The 22,235-nt window shown below is 39.7% G+C and overlaps 1 protein-coding gene across 2 annotated transcripts in view; it reads left to right on the top strand.

Annotated features, from left to right (window-relative positions):
• The window catches only part of CDK6 (cyclin dependent kinase 6), a 133,865-nt gene that overhangs the window by 97,516 nt on the left and 14,114 nt on the right, over positions 1-22,235 (top strand). For both annotated transcript variants that reach the window (XM_033060866.1, XM_033060872.1), the window contains exon 5: positions 1,137-1,246. In XM_033060866.1, coding sequence (XP_032916757.1) covers positions 1,137-1,246 — 110 coding nt within the window. The remainder of the gene's footprint in view (positions 1-1,136; positions 1,247-22,235) is intronic.

Below are 22,235 nucleotides of genomic sequence, written 5' to 3'. Positions count from 1 at the left end.
GGAAGGGAAGGAAGGAAGGAAGGAAGGAAGGAAGGAAGGAAGGAAGGAAGGAAGGAAGGAAGGAAGGAAGGAAGGAAGGAAGGAAGGAAGGAAGGAAGGAAGGAAGGAAGGAAGGAAGGAAGGAAAGGAAGGAAGGAAGGAAGGAAGGAAGGAAGGAAGGAAGGAAGGAAGGAAGGAAGGAAGGAAGGAAGGAAGGAAGGAAGGAAGGAAGGAAGGAAGGAAGGAAGGAAGGAAGGAAGGAAGGAAGGAAGGAAGGAAGGAAGGAAGGAAGGAAGGAAGGAAGGAAGGAAGGAAGCTGAAGGTTCCTTCACACACCTGGAGGTCAGGAATCTGGCAGGAATCCTTGTGCTGTGTTGCTTAGTTAAAAACTGACAATTTAATTTGTGTGCACGGAAACCATAGTAGCAGCACTGATGCCTTTGGTAAGGGACAGCTTTGAGAAGGGTTTGACTTAATATATATCCAACTGATTTTTTAAAAATCATAATTTCTTCAGTTTCTTCAGAGGCAACTTTGGAGGCAGGTCAAACGTGTTTACCCTAATTGACTCATGCACTTGAGTTAAACCAATTTCTTTTATAGAAAATAGTACATAAACCATAAGGGGCTGAGAACAGACATGCTGCAGATTCTGATGTGTCCTATGGGTAAACTGACAGTATTCCCTGGCTTGTTTGCTTCCGCTTTGGCTCTTGTGGCTACATCTACATCCACAAAAGTTACGGAAACGAGGCCTTGTTCAATTGACTTAAATTTGCCCTATGGTGAGTCCGGATCTCCACTGGAAAATATTTGGGGTCTGTAAGCTGCAGAAGTTTCAAGGAGCTGCTGGTAGTGTGGTGTTGTACTGTGATTGTCACACCAGTGCTGTACTCTGAAACTACAGTTTTGTTGTACCCCCAATTGCAATATTCTTAACGAGAAATGACCTCATATCCTGAGTCATCATCACTGCAGCTATGGATACTGAGATTTTCCATAAAACACCCTTTTCTTTGTGCTGGCTAAACTGCTTGGCCCTAATATATGAGTTTTTACAGTATAGATTAATCTAAATGGAAACTGTACATACAGCACTTAAGAGGTTGTAATTCTGCAGCTAAGCACTCTCTTTTCTGTTCCTTTTTGTTTTGCAGGTTGTTACTTTGTGGTATAGAGCTCCTGAAGTCTTGCTTCAGTCCAGTTATGCAACAGCAGTTGATCTTTGGAGTGTTGGCTGCATATTTGCAGAAATGTTCCGTCGAAAGTAAGAAATACAGTTTTATTTTCTTCATGATTTTCATTTGAAAAAATGTGCACTAATAATGCTTGTTACAGTACATCAAATCATGTTTATATTGGAAAGGCCTTGTAGGATGTTTTAGTTTCAGTGCAAATATGAATGCCCATTGAAATTCATACTTGGAGCTATCTCAGAGTCTTTTGATGGGGGTCTCAGCTCTTGATAAAACTTGCATAAGCATTGTTGTATTCTGGTTGAAACTGAATCCAAATGCAGATAAAACTGAGTGAGAGAGGCTGTTGATCAATTTGAGTAAAACTGGATTGTGGAAAGAATTTACCCTGAGGAAGGCAGGGCACTGTAGTCAGCAGTGTCTTCTTCCTCTGCAGTTTGTGCATTGAAGCATCAGGTATTTGCTTGTAGTCTGCTCTTGGGACATTTGAGATTTAATATGCTGCTGTAAAGTTGTTTTCTAGAGGTAGGATTTTTTAACGATAAGTTATGTAGCCTGAGAGTAGGGTAACAGAGATGTTAAATCTAATCAACCCCATCCCCCCCAGATAAACAACGGTTTTTTTAGCTGATTATATGAAATCAGAGCTTTCTCACTACAAAGTGTTGCAGCTGGATGCAGGTGAGTTGTGAATTCAAGAGTCTCTCTCATGTACTGGTATTTGCCTGCAGAAAGCCACTGATGTGCAGGTAGAACCATGTAGGGTGGGGAGAGGAACAAACCTGCAAGAATTTTAGCAGGGTAAATCTGTCTTGATGCTAACCCAATCACTTGCATTTTGGTTGAGCTGAAGGCGAAAACTGCATGTTGTCATCACCTGGGTGATCTCCATGTAGAAACTGTGTAGCATTTTGTAACACTTGTGGTGAAGCCAAAGGATTTACAGAAAGAAAATGTGAAAGAAAAATATATACTGGGGTGGCCTAGAACCCCAAATCAGTACAATTTACACGGAGATGCAATGCTATAAGGGCCTTGAGAAACAACTATGTAATTTGTACAATAAGTTCAAATACTAATTGAAGTCTTTCAAAATAACTTTGGGATTTTACTACTTATTAATGCTATATGGAAAAGTCATTTTTCTTGGGCTTCTTGCCTGGTAAAATGGCCTGGGTAGAGTTATCCTCCACCCTCTCTGACTCAGAAATGAAGTCAGAAAACAAGAGGAAAAATAGAATGAGGATTTTAGGAATATCACTTAACTCTCCATTGCAAATTTTTAAAGATTTAGTCTTAGCCCATATACCAACATATTCACAGTAGTATTAAGCTGCTGATGTTTTTCTGACTCAAATAGCAGATTCAAAAGCTTCATTTTAGCATTTGCAGTAAGAGTAATACAGGCCAAAAAATGAATGCAGAACTTTATTACATGCTCAAAACCTTTTTCCTCTTCATTTAATATAAGAAATACTGCGTATGCAAACTCCACCAATTTAATTTTCCTTTTTTCTTTTAATAGTGTATGAGCTTTTCTGAATCTCCAAATCCGCACAGCAAATTAAATTTTCTACTTATAGAAAAAGGCAAATATTACATTAATACTACAAAATCAGTATTTTTTTTTTGTTATGGAAATGAATGTGATTTGAACCAGAGTTAGATAAAACCAGGACTTCTATTTTTCTTGCCAGATGTGGGGTCAGTCTGACATTCTCAGTCTTACATTTGGGAGACTGTCAAAAACTGCAGAGGTCAGGAATCTGCCAAGTCTGTATGTACTATGTTCTTTCATCGCAAACAATATGACTTCTACATGCTTCAGTGAACAAGCATGATTTGGAAGACTCTTCTCAAGGTTTTACCATAAAACTACAGCAAACAACCCTGAATGGTGGCCCTGTGGGTTAGCATTGCAATACTCTCTGCATGATCTGTGTTGTCTTTCGGATTCTTCTGATGGATTGCAAAAGAAAGTCCATGTTACTGTGACCTTGGTAGCAATAAAATGTAAAATTTTACAAACTCCATGGAGTATATCCAAAAGATTGAATAAATGCAACGGCAGTTTTGCTGGGAAGTGGTAGTGCCCTTGGGTAATCACCAATCTGTATTTCCACTGGTGTTGGTAGGATAAGAGTGTGAGAATGCAGCTAAATCTTTGTGTGATAGGCATTGATGGGTTTGATATTAAAACAACCTTTTTGTTTTGCTTTCCTACTAGGTACTTACTGGCTTCTTTTCCTACTCTCTTTTGCTTTCTCTTTTAAAGTTCTTAAAGGTCTGTCATTTTTAAGAAACGTAGCATTCTTATATCCCAGAGACTTCACTGGGAGGAGTTTCATAATAAAACACTGCAGAGCATCACAAAACATACCAGAATCCTGTTTATGTCGATGAGACACTGGACAGTTTGAGTTTGCTCAAATGGAATTTTGTAGGCTGTCACAAATGCAGTGAGGGTGCTTTAAACCTGGAGAAATTCAGGAGAAAAGTGAGCTCTGTATGGATGATCCAGTCTTTGTATTACAGATTACTGTGTTTTTTAAGTGGATGGCACTTCAGTTTAAATCATCTTTAACCTAAAACAATTTAAAGCAAATGCAAGCCAAGTATTTATTTAAGAAATACAGTAATTTCACAAGTATAAGGCGCACCGCAGTATAAGGTGCACTTCCGGGTGTCGGTAAATTTCCGGACTTTGTCCATATATAAGGCGCACCAGACTATAAGGTGCACTTTTTTTTTGCAGCGAGGATCCACGTGCAACAAAGTAACAAATTAGTAATAGAATCGCACGATCACGGGGTTTACTAGCAGGTGCTCAATTTGCAAACATTTTTCACAGATTGGTGTAGCCTTTAAACACAACCCCAGGCATCCTCCCCGTGCCGCAAGCCCCGGCACTCCCGCCCGCCCTTGGTGCCGGCTGGCACGGCTCTCGTGGCTGGCAGAGCTCTTGCAGCTGCCACAGCTCGGCTCGCAGCTCGGCTCCCCCCGTGGCTCTCCCGGCTCGCACTTCCAGGTTGGCAAGTTTCTGAACTTTGTCCATATATAAGGTGCACCGGATTATAAGGCGCACTTCTGGGTTTCTATCAAAATTTTAGTCAAAAGGGTGAGCCTTATAGTTGTGAAATTACTGTAAATCCAAAATGCACAGAAGTGTATAAAGGACTTGGATGCAAAAAAAGTAAATAAATCTATCTGTGTCTAGACACACCTAGAGTAAATTTGAACATTTCTCTCGTCTTGGCTGATTCAGCTGAACAAATTACTCTTTTCAGCTCTGTTCCTCCCGCAGTCTGAGGTTTATATAAAGTCACAGTTATTTTGAAACTGCACATTTAGTTTTGGTACTGATTTATAGGCTTCTACAAAGATGAACGCAAATCCTTCAGTTAGATTCCCAAGCATCCTATTGTATTTACAGATCAGCAATAAACTGCTCAATAGTTAGGTGTACATTATGTACACAGAAACTCTTCTGCTTTGTGTGTCTTTTCTATCCATGTGCTCTGCTGATGACAGCACCCCCAAAATAAAGCATTACTTCAAAAATTCCTGGTATGACAACTTGAGTTTTTAAATTTACTGTGTAGTTAAGCAGTTTGCAGTGACTTCTAGACGTTTGGATAGAGTGTCATTATGTAACAGAAGAGTAAAGGTGTTTGTCATAGTGCCTGTTTTCTTTGTGATTCAAAAGTTCTGGTGCATGGGTAGTAAAAACCAGTAGGGGAAATTGTAAGCTATGCTATGGCTTGCTACCATATCAGAGAGTCCTTCAGAGATGCAGCTGGCACAATTGGCAGGGGCCTTAGGGCATGGGGACATCGTTTGGCTTTTTAATTAATGTTTAGATAAAGATTTGAATTACTTATAAAAAGATTACACTTTGAGGCTGAGCATTTTCCAGGCTGGTAGGAAAGGGCTTTGCGCTTTCTGCTCGGTGAACACCTCATTAAAGAGAAAGGCAAAAATGGGAATAGTGTCCGTTTCTGTCTGGAAACTTTCAGCTGGCTCAAGGAGTGTGGGCAGCTCCTCAGCAGGAGGCCATGACCAGTGTTTTAGGGAAAAAGAGAATGTCTTGTTGTTTCAATTAGGTAATACTTAATCCAGGTGAATGAGGGTGAATGGGGAGGAAGAGTAGAATCCCAGATTCAGATCTGTGTAAAATGCTCTGTAAAAGAAAACTTGTATCACCAGTCTTGGATTCTCTTCTGGGTAGGCAGTCTTGAGAACAAATGTCATAGTGTTTGGTGTTTCATTCTTAGTGCATCTATACCTGCCCAGTTTTCAAAACCATGCTCCTGTATAATTTCAATGCTTTGCAGTCTAGGAGGTTGGTAGGTGTGCATGTGGGACTCAGGAGTCAGGCTATCTATGTAACAATTCCAGCTAGACACATTTAACTGTAATATTAAACAAGCAACTGAATTTGTTTCCCTTTGGAATAAATACAGAGCTAAAAATCATCAGAAGAGACTTAGTTTTTGTAGCCTCTGTTATATTCACAGCCCAGTTAAGCTGAAGAAGTCACACTCTAGAGGGTGGCCATGTGACTGCATGTTTACAGGCACCAATTCAAACCCAAAACTGGAAAGACAGTCCTTTCCCAAAGCCCTTTTCCACCTCCCCAAAACAAAAGTAAAACATTATTATCTCAGTGCAACAAGCTACATTCTGTCCAGGAGGAAAATTAATTCCATTCACATGGGTTTCTTACTGAGACTGTTCATGCACCAGCTCCATGGTGTTTTCATCAGCCTGCTGTTGGTAAAGTCTTCAGTCCCAGAAACTCATAAGCCGCAAGATTGGCACAAATAGTATGACATTATTATTTATTCATTTTTAAATATGAACTCATGTTTTTAGCAGTTGTCACATTTTTCAGCCTACTTTGTCAGCTCCTAATATATATGAGATAGTTATTGCATGACCAACTGTGCTTGAAAATTGTAACAGCAGATAAGAGATGTGTGACTCTACGAGAATACCTATGGTGGGCCAAGTTCCCTGGTGGATGCAAACAGCAGACACAGGGAAACAAGCTGTTGGCGTGTAAGTCATCTCTCAATGGTATAAATTTGTCCAATTAAAGGACTTCCATTGTTGTGTGTAGAGAAAATGTGAGCTTGGGAGGGACTTTGTTGTTCTAGATTATGTATACAGATGTGATAATATCAAAGCTCTGGTGATGTGAACACTGGATTTGGGACCTACAGGCTGCCTAGAATCATAAAACATCAGGTTTTAAAAAACTGGCAGTACACAGATTCATTCTTAGCTATAATGTCTTAGAGTATTGAGTAATTGTAAATCATCTAAAGCACTAAAATACAGTAAATCTTTATTCCCCTTTCCAAACAAGCTGTAAGTTATTAGTACAGTTTGAAGTGCAGTCATCAGATCCATTGCATGTGCTTTCCTGTGTCAACTACAGAACCAGGTAGAATGGGTCTGTGGAAGGAGACCACAAGAATTATGTGGCCAGCAGGACTGGGGAAGTGATTGTCCCTCTGTAGTCAGCACTGGTGAGGTCACACCTTGAGTGCTGTGTTCCATTCTGGGTCCCTCATTTCAAAAAGGACATTGAGGTGTTGGAGGGTGTCCAGAGAAGGGAAATGAAACTGGTGAAGAGTCTAGAAAACATGTCCCATGAGAAGCAGCTGAAGGAACTGGGGTTGTTGGGGAGAAGAGGAGACTTGGGGCAACCTCACTCCTCTGTACAACCACCTGAAAGGAGGTTGTGGTGAGTTGGGGACCAGTCTCTTCTGCCGTGTCTCAAGTGAAAGAACAAAAAGAAATGGCTGTAGGCTGAGCTGGGGAAGGTTCAGATTAGGTATTATTAAAAAAAAATTCAGTCCAAGAGTGGTCAGGCATTAGAATAAGTTGTCCAGGGATGTAGTGGAGTCACTGTCTCTGGAAGTGTTCAAGAGACGGATGTGGCACTTGAGGCTATGGCTCAGGAGTCATTATGGTGGTGTTGAACTGGATGATCTTCAAGGTCTCCTCCAACCATACATATTCCTGTGATTGTGAGAAGGGGGATCCACTCAGAATATACCCCTCACTTGTACCTCTACCCGACTCGTGAGCAAAGAAGAGCAGCAGACTCAGCTCAGCAGCTGAAGTTTAAGTTAATGCTTTGCGGGATGAAGATGATCAAGCGGTTGCAGAAAGAAATAGCCAAGTGTAACAGAAACACTTTTTTTTTAAGCTGTCTCCACAACTTGAAGTTGAGAAGTTTGAACTCTTGCCATTGAGTGAAAAGACTAACTTTTTAGCAGGAACATGTGGAAAAGTCTTGACTTCACTGAAATCACTGTTGAAATTAACCCTGACTTCAGAGGGGATTGTAACCTCATCAGAGACAATTCAGTGTGACAGAATGGCACAAAGAGTGACAAAGCTATCCTCTGTTAATGTGCACAGTACAGCACTTGAAGTGATCGCTGTAAAAGAAGGTGCTGCAAGCTGGCAGGGCATAAGAGGGTGTTGTATAGTGGTGTCCCCAGCCTCCACACCTTGCACTTCTTTCAGTGATGCTGTACGAGCTCTCAGCTGTCTCATCTATGACATAAACCCAGGACTGTGAGACTTTTGTTCAAAATAAGGGTTGCAGTGTATGTGGGAACTATGAAGAACTGTCAGCTGAGAATTGACGCTAAGGGTGGAATTAGCAGTCTCTCTTCTGGGCTTCATGAGGCTGCCTTGCACAAGCAAAAGAGTGTGTGTAAATTAAATTTGCCCAAATTTAAGCCACTCTGAAGGTATGATTATTGTTACCTGTCTGTTAAAATACCAAACACACAAACACACACACAAAAAGGTAGCTACAAAGGAACTCAAGCCATGAGTATGTGAGCTACTGTATGCATGTCCTTATCGAGAGAATGATGTGCAACTCTCATTTGTTACCGGAGGCAACAAAGTGATAACTTGTAACAGAGCTTGCAGTGCCCTGGTGCTTTGAACGGGACACGCAGCTTTTCTCTAGGAAGAGATCTGCAGTCCAGTTCTTCCTTGAGTCTGTCCTAACTAGCATCAATTTCATCGTGTGCTCATTTGGTCTGAATTAGCTGTTCTGTAGGTGCTAATCTCTCACAGATACTGGCTTTTAACGTTGCACTTTCAAAAAAGAAATGAGGCATACATCTGGCAACGTGTGTTCAACAGAGAGCCACAGGTTCTCAGTGGCCTTAGTGTGTTCTTCATCTGGAGATTGAAGTAAAGAGAACAGTGGACATTGGGGAAAATTGTTCACAGAAATGCTATTATTGCAGAGAATTGCTTGGAAATTTAGAAGTATTGTGTCCTCTACTCCTGACATAGCCTGGATTAGTCATTCCTTACGATGAGTTGTTTTGCTGTTGAATGGTCTTGAGGAATAATCAATCTGTAACTGCAAATGCATACCCAATGGGGAGGCTATTTATGCTAAATGACTCTCAATTCCGATTAAGAAACCGTATGTCATTACTTAAATTTTATCTCTATTAATATTATTCAATTATCCAAACCACTGGGAAAGCAGAAACATTTGTTTAAAGCCTGTAATCAACAGTAAAGTATCATATACTGAAACATTATTAGCAAAATACTTTGCAATTGAATATAGAGCTTGTTTTTCTAAGTATAGGACGTATTCCTGCTGCAACCCAAGTGCATCACTGAGGTGACTGCAGATACTTGGGCTTGGACAGGAGCAGAACAGAGAGACTACATATTCATATAAACCACCATAAACAGAACTGTCTAAAACTGAAATCAGTTGATAAAAATTTGCCTGATTTCTGAAGGGAAGGATTATATTCCTTGTCTTTTTAAAATTATCTTTATTTGTACACCATTGTGAATTGTCAACATACAGGTATTTTAACTTCTTGCTGTGAGTAAGGATATTGCAGATGAAATCCTGGCCATACTGAACATGAGAAAGAAAGACAACTCTGATTGATAGTAGTGAAGACATCAGTTTTATTTTACCTTTATGCACATAAAAACCAGTACTATGAACACAGTCTGAAAAGAGGGTCTGAAGATAATAAAGAGCCTCTAAAAGATCATTTAGTCCTCACTGTTTTAAGTGGGCACAGTGGCTATGCAGCCTACTAGATCTTGTATTTCTCCATATGGAAAATTTCTACTTCTTTTCAGTTCTTAGTTTAACTTTTCCTTCTTATGCTATGTTCTCTTATTTTCAACACATTTCAGAAATGTTTTTCAAAAGCAAAGAAAAGATCTGTAATATATTTTCAGTCTTCTTTAGGTTGGAAAGAAGAGAGAACTAGAGACAGCAGCAGAGGAATCTGTTAACAAAAGTAAAAATAGGATGCATAACTGGATGTTGGGAGGGAAGGTATAATAGAACCAAGACAGTAGAGACATGGCAAAAAGCAACTGAGCAAGTACAGCCATGAATGCTGCTTATAAGTTAGGTTTTCCATATAAACTGCCAAACATTTTAAATGTGGTTTAAGAGAGAACTGTTCTCTTTATCACACAGCAATTTAAACACAGACTTTACAATCACATTATCTGGTGTTTTCCAGTGAACCTTAAACCAACCTATCTAGTGGACCAAGAGCTCCAAAGTGTAATCATTCACTTGTGTCTTGTTTACAGTTAGATCTTGGTAGCAGAAAGAAATAAAATAACAACTTTTTTCTTTTCTGTTTTGTCTTTTGTTCTAACAAGCAATGGTGGATGTTGCAGCTTAGAACTGTAAAAGCTACACAACTTAATTTGCAACCTTTGAACCAAAGTACTGTACGATTCTGGCCCGAGTTAGTTTCTGCCATTTTTGGAAATTATCTTGTTTTGTTACAAGAATGATTTAAGTTGCAAGTGCTGTAAAAGTTCACCACAGTCCAGACCAACTGTACTGGGAGAAGGCTTGTTCCTTAGAAAGATCTTGTCAGCATTCAAAGTTCTGTGCTTTGCACTTTTTATCCTTTATTCTTCTGCCATTCATGTGCATAGGGGTGTGTGGGAGGCTGATCATTTTCCCAAACTAGACCTAATAAAATGGGATCTTTTTCTTCCTCTCCAGATAAGTGGCCAGCCTATTACGAATTTTTTTTTCCAAGTATTTTTAAAGCTGAATGGACACAAGCCACAGTTTAACTTAGTGACCCTAGTGATCTGATGGAACAACAATAACATTCTGGTTCACACTTAAGGAAACAACATAAAAGGAAGCAGAAGACTGCACTTGTTTATGTTATTCCAGTTTTTTGGATAATGAGGATTGTTTTCTGTTTAACCTGACCTCCAAGGCAGAATTTGTATTGGTTTTCGGCAAAGGACAAACACACTTTAATAGAGAGAAGGGCAAACAGTCAGAGTAATTCCAATAATTATCAAGTAAGAAATAAATGTGTTTCCAAGACAGCATCATCTCATTAAAAGAAAAATACCATTTTGGTTTTTAGCTCACATTTTCCCTCAGGCCTTTTCTAGTTGCTATCTGTTTGTCTGCAGTTGGGGTGATTGATAGCCGTTAGTCAAATCCAGTAACTGTATGGGTTTGTGGTTGGAGATGAGTGGTGAGTGCCAGGCCATTCACTTGTGGTTTTGCTTCTAGTTTCCAGCTGTGCCAGACTTTCAGTCAGAGGAATAGATCTGTTGGTAAGGGAAACCGTTGATAAACCATAGAAACCAAAAACTGCCACTACCCCTGACAACCAGAAGGGAACCCCGAAGCAGTGCTACAAAGCCCCACAGAAATGGTGTTAGCTGACCGAATTTAATTTGACTGTTTGGGTCAGGTGTGGGATCATGTCAGGCAAGGCAGTGGCCAAGGGACCAGGACGGGTGACTCTGGGCTGGCAGCCAGTGGCTGCACACAGCTCAAGCCCAGATGGCACCTCATGAGAGAGGTCTCCTCCTGGAGAGCTTCCCTTAGCTTCTTCACAGCAGGTGGCACAACACTAGTCTGAAATCCCCCTGAGCACAAAGTCCGTAAAAATATATCCATTCCTTAGAGGTGCAGTATTCCAGTCTGTGACAATCTGAATTAGTCTGGCCAGAGGTCAGAGGAAAAGAGCTTGTGGTTAAGCGAAAGACCACAACATGTCAGTCATGATGTAGGTATTTCTAAGTCCTTGGTATTAACATCGTAGCGTTTGCAATGGACATTTGGAAATGCAGCTGGCAGCAGAAACATCTGGATCTGAGCTGTGCTGGGCACAGCTGCTGGCCACTTGCTGTGAACGTGCACCACTTACTTTTGTGTCCTCTGGAGCATCTCAAAGACAAGTTCATACCTGTGAGAAGCCAGAGCAGCCTGAGGGGTGCCTTGGTGGCATCCCCAGCTGCACATTGGTTTTAGCAGTCACTCCACCAGCCAGAGAACAGGAGAGAAGCAGAGCAATGTCATCCATGCCCCTTGCTCTCTAGCCTGAAGAGGGAGAGCCAGCTGTACACTGCCCAAAGACTTTCCATTTGAAAGGGTCTCCTGGCTCTTTCACACAGCTTCCCTCTGCAGGAACTTGGCTGGGAGAGACTTTGCTTTTTGCCTAGAGTTTGGCTGGGGGAATCTCTGTGTACTTTTGCTTGACTCATAATACAACTAAACAGTGTTTTTATTTACTTTTCTCTTTCATAGGAAAATGGCTACAAAACGGTATTTAAATTCCTGGGATCCTTTCCTGGACACTGGTGCACTCTGTAGAGCCAGGGGGGAAGACTAGGCTTTAAGTGTGATTCATGTTGCTGAGCTCCCAAGTGTGGGAGGTTTTTTTCCAAATTGAGTGTCTAGTCAGACATTTTGATTCAGGCAGCCTTTACTGAATTTTCTGTGTTTGATTGTGCAGGAAAGGAGTCTAATAATTAGCTACCATTGGTCAGTCATAAAGACAATATATACTCATGAGAACTATATAGGACAAAGCCGTCTCGGATATTTGTGTTTTTCAACAGCTTAAGACTAGCACTTCTCCGTATGTATTGGTCATCAAGGCTGTTAGATGTTCTTTATATGTAATAAAACACCATAAATGTGCATGACAGAAGTGGAAAGCAGACCTATAGGAACGGACAGTATCTGGAGTTTAAAAAAAGCTGAGGATAGCAGAGCAAAACATAACATCGTTTGAGACATTGTACTATTTTGTATGAAGTAAATAATTGGCTGTGAGAGGAGCCCTCAAAAATGTCAATGAGACAGCAAGAAGTTTGATATGTAGATTTCTGGAAAACAAAAGGGAGTCACAGTGCCTAAAGGCAGGTCCCCACTGCCTCTGTAGAAAAGCATACCTCCGTTGCAGGGTTCAGACTGCTGCAGAGAACTTGCTCGTCTGTGTGTTGCAGATGTCAAAGACCTAGATAGAGTCCTAACTTTGTGAGGAGGGAGGTGGCCACAGCCTCTCCTGCATGTATGTGTCACCTGCCACAGAGCAGCACGTGCTACCCATGTGTAGCTGGAGCTGCCTTTGCCATCAGGGGCCTGGTGTTAGCAGGATGCAGTTCACACTAAGTCACAACAATTCCTGTCCCTGCTTCCTTTGAAGCCATAGTTTGCCTTGTGATATGAAAGCACGTGTTGCTGCCTTGCTTCTAATTTTTGTTTGCACAGGGCCTGTGGCACTGCCGTTACATTGGCTTGCTTGCTCTGCCTGACCTGCTGGCCCTGGACAAATGAATCCATGTGAGACAGCCACCATGGTGTGCTGACTGCTAGAGGCAGAGCCAGGATTTGACAAGCTCTTGGTGCCAGCATGTGACCTGCCTGTCTGTTCTCCTGTGCTTGTGGCATGCTTCGTTTTGCAGTCTTTTAGGAACCATCTGTCTGGCATGGTAAAACCATGTGACTTCTTCCAGAAACTCAGACATAATCTGCTCTGCTTTCCTTTTATAGATGCACTGAATTAATTCTGTCCAGATGCAACTCTTAAGATAAACTCTGAGAAAGTATTTCTTCTTTTACTTAAATACTCTCCATATTCATAGCTTCTCTCCTAACATATCTAAGTTTGCCAGTAGTAAGTGCTTTTGGAATATAGACATTTGTCAAATACGAATTTCATCCAAGGAATTACTTCATTTCCACTCATTTATTCAACTGAGCTGGAGTAAATTGACATAAAGATTCAGTTACTATTGATTTTCACTGAGTCTGAATCAGTTACCTAAAGGTACATGACTCAATGAGCTATATCATCCAGAATTTCACCAACTACAGTGAATTATCAGATATTTTTTATTAGATTATGTCCATGAAACAGGTTTTATGAATATGTCCATACAGCATACACAGTGTTCTATACAATTTAATAATTTTTAAGTGCTCTTTATATCCAAGTAATTTGGAAGCAAGCTTTCAGCATCTAAAGAAGTATACATAGCAGGAGATCTTTCTGTAATGTTTCTATCTGTAGCTGTTAAATTAAGCCTGTTTGGCGGTGATGAATCATACTCTGCCGCTGTAAGAATGAAGATAGTCAGTTAAACCTAGATCTCATCAGACCATTAGCCATGAAAGAGTACATGTAGAGTCAGAACCATATTCTAGATGGGTGTCCTACCTACTCAAGCACAGAAACAGACTTGCTTGCTTCTCTCCTGCCTTGGAGTAATTTTACTGTTTTGTGAAGTAGTTGCTCATCTCCTGGATCTTTTAAGAGTTTGATTTTGAGGGCATTTTGTTGGAAAGTGCAAGTGGAGTTTAAAGAGGGCCTAGACTTTTTAGCAAACCCTCTATTTTTGGCAAACATGCCAGCCACAACTGTGTGAAAAGCAAGGCATAAAATGGCTTACCACGGGAGGAGACTTTTACTTCATTATTCAATAACTCCAGAGGAGGATTCTGGTTTTTTATTCATTTCTGAACAAATTAGGTTGGCTTTTTTTTTCAGAAATCCATCTGGATCTTGAGGAACTCCTTGTAGTGAACATAAAGGTGGTGAACACTGTGGTGATGTGTGGACAGAAGAGTTGAAGATATGGGGTGATTTAAGGAGCTACATGTGCTCAGTATTTCAGAGACTGAGGGAATGTTCATTTTGTGAAGACAGAGTTATGTGCTCTTCCCATTAAAATTATGTCAAAAACCAATAGAGCTGTGTCACAGACAACACAAAAGGCTTATGGGCCAGTAATGGCAAAGCAGAGATAAAAGCATAAAAATTGTTGCAAAAAAAATTCTGGGGAGCCTTGTAACACACAAATCTACTGCACAAAGTGTGCTGCAGTTGCATAGGGGAGGGTGGCATCCGAGCAATGTCATCACCTGAAAGTTAGGTTTTCGGTTTTCTCTCTTTGAGATAAAAATTAATTTACTTTTTCTTTTGGTCAGGATTCAAGTGAGGAAAAAGATTTTATGTGAAATCACTAAAAGCTGAACAGGATAAATGACCAGAATGCTCCTAGTAGGTGAACTCAGAATACTATGCACTGTCATGGGCCAGTGATGTAAATCTCACAGCTTCTCTGGCCTGAGTGTGTAGCATGGGACAAAGTACTGCTTAGGGCAAAGGTGTATCTAGTTTAACTGGCCTTTGAAAACTGTATCAGTTTTCCTTGCATGGTTGCTATACGTAACTTTCTACCTTAAATGCTTATCTCAAGCTTTTCTGCAGGTGTTTATTAATTCACTGTAAGCCAGCACAGCTGCTAAAAATTAGAGTATTTTCTTCACACCATCCTCCTAATCCATTTTCATGTCTTTTGACACTCAGACTCAGCAGCTGGGGAAAAACAGTTGAAATTGAAATGTAATCTCTGCTCACATAACAGTTTGCCATTTAGTACTGAAATGTTTTCCCTGCCCTTCTTGTCTGGAGGGTTGTAATCCACTTACAGAATTTTTTCTGACCAGGAGTGTTTTATTACAGCTGAGGGTGATGAGACATATTAGTTGTGGGTGGGCACAGTTCTGATGTTTCAGGCTTATCTGAAAATTTAGAGAGGCTTAGAGCAACAGGTGCCATTAACACTTAGTATGAGGGCAAATAAAGTGATCACAGATCAAAACATTACTTGACACCACACAGGAGCAGCTGAAACCCAGATGGAGAGAAAACCCAAGGATTCTCTCTCTTAGCCTTTAATCTTTTTCCAGAAGGGAAAAAAAATTCACTTTCCCTTAGATTGCATTCTGTATTGATAATTTTATGTTCTATATTGTGAGAACATCTTTGAATTCTGTTTCCCGTCAAACATGGGAATTTGACATCTCTTGAAGCTCCCTTTTCTGAAGTTTCACTGAATGCCCACATGCAGCCTCCATTACCTCTTTATCACTGTCACTGTACTACTGCAACTGACAGAAGATTGACTTATAGAATTTTTTTGATGCTCTTATAATCAGATACTTGCTTTTTTGCCTTACTCTTCCCAGTTCTAGAGTCTGTTGGTGGGGTTGGTTTTTAAAGTTAGACTAGTAATTTAATCACATAGATGTACCATTTTCTGTGTTGCTTATAACAGTGAAAATAAATCATCATTTATGACATTATCCTTTCACATTATTTTGTATAAAGTATTTCAAGTATAAGCTCTTTTATCAACAGAGTATACTTTCGTCTGTGAAGCTCCTTGCTTACTATTACTATGATAAAGCCCAAGAAAACCTGGGAACATATACTTGGATGTTAATTTACTCAGTATCTTTGGGGAGATCGAATGAACCAGTATGTAGACTACATGTGTTTGTGAGTTTCTTTTCTCTTTGATAAGGAAGACTTACAGGTAGGCAAGAGTTAGTTTCCTTTGGGCGATAGTCATGTGTGCATAGCCTTTCACCTGATACAAGAATGATAACAAAGTTAGACATTTGGTTTGCAAGAATTTACTCCAGTAGAAGTCAACCTAATGGCAAAAAACCTTTTAGCCTAAAGCTGTACTGTGAAAGCAATCTGATTGAAAATATATCCAGTTTATGGAACATTACTGAATTTTAATTAGAGGGCCTCAGACTTTAAAACCTGTTCTGTATCCATCCCCTTGATTAGAACTAGTCCAGCATTAGAGGCACCCTCAAGCAAAACCCATTTTAAAAGAGGTTTTTATACCAGTAAATACGGTAAATGTCAACAGATGAGCTTTCTTGAAGTCATCTTGGCAATGCAAGACAAATTGTGGAACTACAAAAAAATTCATTCTGTATCTCTGAAAACTGTGGTTTGAAAAGATTTTCAAAACGAAATTTCATACAGGATAAAGGAGTAGATACTTCATGTAGAAGACTGCTTTCATTTAATTTACATAATTGATAAAGACTAGGAACAGACAGAAATTCCTCTTACTTTCCTTTAAGATTGGTCTTATACTGTGATATACATATTCTAAATCTTTATGTTCATTTCTTTAGAATACAGCATTAAAGAACATCTTCGTATTCTGGCTAAAATGTCATTCTGGAGTCCTGTCTGCTAGATGTTTAGGTGAGGAGTAAATTATGAGTTAAAGAAGTGGTGAAAAACAGCTCTGAAATGCTCTGGAGGGAGGATATAGATTTGTTCAAGGGAAATATGGGCAAATTTGTTCACAGATATGAAGTTCTCTGCACAAACACTCACACACACACACACACACAATCACACGCTGCCTGCACGGTGTCCTGCACACTGATTTGCACCATTGCTTGTTTGAATGAACAGGAGAGTGAGGAGCCCTCTTGTCTCCTACCCTTCCACATAAGAAAACCTTTATCTCATCCATACCTCAGTTATTGCCTTCAAACCCAGCTGAGTTGCAGAAGAAGGGCAAAGCTGTGTGACAGTTTTAAAGAGTGCACATTTAAAACGGGGATGTGCAGTAAGTTCATGAGACAGAGTAGAATGCATCAAACTAAATAAATGAGTGTGGGAAGACCATGACCGTATTGTATGTGTCATACCAGTGTTTCTTTTCAGGCTGCTTTCAAAAGGCAGAAGCCTACAGTTTATTTATGTCATTAAATTTCAAACCACTGATGGATAAGTAGATGTAATTTAACTGTGCACAATGATGAGATGGGTGTTTAATACACAGACAGTTCGATCATATTGCTGGTAGAACTGACAGTACAAACAAAAGGAATGCTCCTTTTTCCACACTGAGCAGAGACCACACTTTTTTTTTCCCTCCCCTTTTTCCAAGGTCAGTTGTGTATGTATTTACAGAATTTGCTTCAAACGTTGCCACAGTTTTCAAGGTGCCACATTATATCATGCTTCCTGAGCTGAGATAATAACTCTTAAAGCCCTAGTGAAATAAGCCTACAAATCTTGTGGGGAAACAAATGTCCTGAGATAAGAGAACTATGACGTGCATGATGAGAGAAAAAGTGAAGGACACTCAACCTATCAAGGCTCTTCTATTTCAAAAAATAATGTTCAGTGATGAATTCTGAAGCAGTTCTGCCCAGGAACAGATGAGATCTGCCTACGTTACAACATATTCTGGTCAAAGATCATATCTACACTTATCTTACTTTTGGGAACTTCATATATATGAGTATACATATATGTATACACACGTATATAAAATGTATGTATCCTTCTGTGGAAGCATGATTTTTTTTCATAAAAAAGGTTTGAAACCAGATCTCAATTGATTTGAACCTGGGGTCATTGATGTCTCTGGTAAAGCTCCCCTTTATGTCAGTGGTGGGTGACCAGGCCCATGCCCATCATGGAGTTCCAAGGCCACCTGGAATTATACTTACCTGAAAGGTATCAAGCAGATTTTAAGCACCCAGAAAAGGATCTTGTTTGCCAGTTCTTAAGGAAGCTTTGAAGATGGTTATTTTCTCTTACAGAGATCATTATGCATATTGGATAAACTTCACTCTACACAGTAGGCTGGCCCTGCTTTGGTCATAAAACTGTACACGGTGCCTCTTGTTTGGTTTCACTTTTACTAACATTTCCCTTTCAGTTATGCATGCAAAGGGAACCTGTGAAATTGAGTCCTTCCTTGCTGGCTTGCGTCTGCACCCAGCTCTGAAAGCTCTTAGTTTTCTTCTTCAATAAAGAGATCCCGTACGTTTCTTATGAACTAGACCATATGTGCTTTTGGGGGTCAGAATATTATCTTTATTTCTAGAATTAATTTGCTTCATTTTGAATAGCAATGGAGAGCAAATTCAACACACTACAGAACTGGAAGTTTGCAGAACTATCTCTTTTTTATCTGCTTCTGTCTACTGGGTGACATGAGAAACTCCAGGGGAAATAATCATTGTTGTAGGTTTTGATGCATTAGATCTGGTTCAAATAATAGTTCAGTACTGACATAGCCCCATCTTAGAGCTCTTATTCATGATTGTGATACTGTCATACTTGAAGAATGATAGATTTTTGAATGGAAGAAATTGGGCTTTTAAAGACTAAAATGAGAAACTCAAGATGGCTGATCTGGTTTCTGTCAGATTTTAGCTGAAGAATATTTCCTCAGTCATGATGTTTATCTCTGTCATCTTTTCTCTTACATATAGGAGGGGCAAAGATAAGTTTCATAAAAGTTTTGAGCAATTTATGATCAAGTATAATAACCTCTACATGAAATAACTTCTTCCTAAGTAGTGTCTGGCACCCACCCACACAGAGATATTAAAGGGAAAGGAGAGAGAGAAGTACAAGAAAATGTTAGGTTTAAAATGAGAACTCTGGATTACACAACAGCTGAGGCAAGTCACTTGTGACTGGAAGTGGGTAACTGTCCAGAGTGTGAAATCTTGTCAGCATGGCCTGTTTTCAGATTAAAGTTTCATATTTCACCTTCTTCATCTTACATACCAGACAGGCCAGTGATTTTCATGTTTAAAAGGTGATACCTTTTGTTCCTTGCTTTGCTTTCTCTTTTCATATCTGTAGTACAGACTTGTGCAGGCAATTTGTCAAATAGAAACAGTGGCAGCAACAAGAGTGGCTAGGAACCAGCTCAGAAATAATCCCTCTGAATAAAGGTTTCCACAGGACAGTCCAGATCATGTTATTTCTAGTCATCTCATAATTTCAGTTTTAGGTCATGTATGGTTTTAATTCTTAAAATAAAAATATTTTCTTCATAACAAGTAACTAAGAATCTGACAAAATTATTTACCAGCTATTCACATTTTGTAATATGGAAAGAAAAAACCCTGCCCATCCTTTTAATATATCTCTGACTATATAGTTTGGCAGGTTTCCCATGGTATGATGCAGGATTCCTTGGCAAATGTTACTTGGCTTTAGCTTTTTTAGTTTCTTCACCATCACTTTGTTGCTCTTACATATAGAGACGTACAAACTCCTAGACTTAACTGCTACAACACTATCAGATTCTAGAATTTCATATACAGGTTCCATGTATCCTTGTTAGACCATTTCTCTTTACATTTTTTTCTTCACTAGTCAAATAATTTTGGACTTTCAACACCTCCCTCATTTTGTAAAAGGCTTTCAAAGCTGCAGCTCCCTATTCTGAATTCACTGCTCCTCTTCCCAGAACAACTTCTCGTCATCTTCTCAACCAGAGAGACTAAGTCCCACTCAATTTGCCCAAACATCAAGTTGTACCCTTCCCACTCATGATGTTCTTCTCATTTTAGAGAGTTCTTGTAGGACTTCCCTGAGTACACATGGATCATCAATATACAGGCTTTCCATTAAAAATATTGTGTATATTCAAGCTAGTAATTAAGAGATTATTCTTACCCTTTTTCTGTGATAACAAAGAAGGGGATGAAATTCCCAACTGCTGTTGTCACCACAATGAGCAAATGGATCTAGGTAGTTATTTTGTGTGTTATTTCTTATATCTGGAAAGAGAGACTAGGCTTGTCAAGCTTTGGAAGCACTTCTGTTGGCAATTCCAGAACTGTCATGAGAGGTCAGTAACATGTTTTGGTTAGAAAGTGAATTTCTTACCCTTTTTTCACTCTTCAATACAGTCTTTCTTCATGTGACCTTTTTTTCCATGTGTCCATTTTATCAATGTCAGAAATTGAAAGATAGTTTAAAATCAGAATGCCACTAATTAGTTAAAAATTTCAGTCACTGTCAAGAAACCTGCAGAAATCTTTTCCTGTGCTACAATGTGGTTTTATTAGGTTTTTTCCTTGTGTCTGCATTATAGTTTGACTAGAACAGTGCTTATCAATATCTTTAATATCAATCTTTATGAAAATTCTAACTTCCTCATGGAAAGCTTTAGATTCTCTTTGCTTTGTAGACCAAAGGTGGAAGATAAAATCTAGAAGTAATGTGGCCAGTTTACAGTTAAAACGCATTTATCTCTTGCCTGTCATTGCATTGTCATTGTATACAATACTTTAAAAATTGCTTTGGCATGTCTGTAGAGTTGCACCAGGGAAAATTCTTTCATGGAGACTTGCTTAGGAAATGTTTATATCTCAGTTTTTACTGAGTAGTACAGACATGAAGCACAGTGTCTATAAAATAAAGTACTCAACTTTTCAGACACGAATATCCAATTCAGATAGAAGGTGAATTCAGCGAAGGTAAAACTCAGCATGAGCAAAAACATGAGCTAAGGCACAGACAAGAGAAAAAGAGCCTAAAGTTGGTAAATGATTAAATCTAGTTTGTTCAGCTGTATATAAGCATAAGAGCCTTTTAGCCAAAAAGCTAGTGGTGCAAAACCTTTTAAACTATAAGCAGCTGGTAACATTTCAGGATTTGTGAGGTTTTCCATTGCAACCTTACGTTGTGATCCATATTTTTATTTTTGTAGTATCACAGAATCACAGAATGGTTGAGATTGGAAGGACCTTTGGGTGTCATCTGGTCCAAGCCCAGGCAGGATCACCTAGAACTGGTTTCCCAGGACCATCTCCAGATGGCTTTTGAATATCTCCAAGGTGGGAGGCTCCACAGCCTCTTTGAGCCAGTGCTCAATCACCCCCACAGTAAAAAATTGTTTCTTTATGTTCAGAGGGTGTTCCTGTGCTTCTACTTTGACAATGCGGACTCATAGCTAATACCCATTTAATTGTGCAGCTGCACATTTTATGCCTCAGGAGCTAAGGTACTTGCTTATTGGCTCAGGAGGGGTTTATTTTAGCAGGACATGGTAGGTAGTACAATGCCTCCATCATATCTTCATATCTGTAGGCTAAGGGAATTCTGGTCCTACAGCAGACACAAAAAGGCTTTTCCTCCATACAGTGAGCATCATTCCAGAGGCAGTGGATAATGGCCTAGCTCCAAGGCCAGGAGAAGGAGTAGCCAAACGGGATGGACACTTGTGTGTTCCCTGTAATGTTTTCCTTGTTCTGTTGCCCTGAAAAATCAAAGAAGCAACAGCCCACAAATATGGGAACCATCTTAGACTTCTTGAGCAAACAGGGAAGTTAAATGTCATAGGTGCACTCCAAATCTTTTTTCCCATCTTCTTCCCTATTTGGTGTGTGTACAGTAGCAGCAATGGTGTTGGAGCCCTCAGAGCATGGATTTTGTAGCAAGCAAAGTCAGGGATGTTTGAGAGGATTGAGGAACCACGCAAAAGTCGAGTACATCCCCATGGATAGTTCTTGCATCCATGGGAATGTCCCTCTTTTCTGAGATACATGTACTCACAGATTCTAGGTGCTTTTTGAAGCCAGAGGACAGACTCACATCCCTTGCTACAGGACACAAACACAGCTTCATGCTTTTCCTGAAGAAAAAAAGAAGGAATTCTACAAAATAGGCTCCAGAGTTTAACCAGTCTTACACAGATTATGATCACAGAGAGGAGAATATATGCTGAAGAAAGGACTTCTGGATCAAGCTTGCATAAATAAACCTCAGGGAGTGAGTGGGTGTATGAGTCAAGTGAAAGATACCAAGAACAAAGGTGAATTTTTACTTTGCTGTGGCTGCTGAGTGTTCTCAATTCAAAGGTGGTGGGAAAGCTGGTGTCCACCTTTAAGAATCTTTTAAAAATTTTTCTTGACGTGAAAGTTTTTATGCGTACTGGACTTGCAGAGCTGTAAAGTCATTACAGAAGAGTAACTAGTGCCAAAATGTGAAATGAGAACTTCATACAGCTGCTGATTAGGTGTATCTATTTCCCCAATCATCTGTCCAATATTATTGAACCTCGAGCCAAAATTCATGAGGCAAATTTCATTATACTAGTGATGCC

Source organism: Catharus ustulatus, chromosome 1, assembly GCF_009819885.2.
Source record: "Catharus ustulatus isolate bCatUst1 chromosome 1, bCatUst1.pri.v2, whole genome shotgun sequence".
Taxonomy (NCBI): domain Eukaryota; kingdom Metazoa; phylum Chordata; class Aves; order Passeriformes; family Turdidae; genus Catharus; species Catharus ustulatus.
This window is presented reverse-complemented; position numbering and strand designations above follow the sequence as displayed.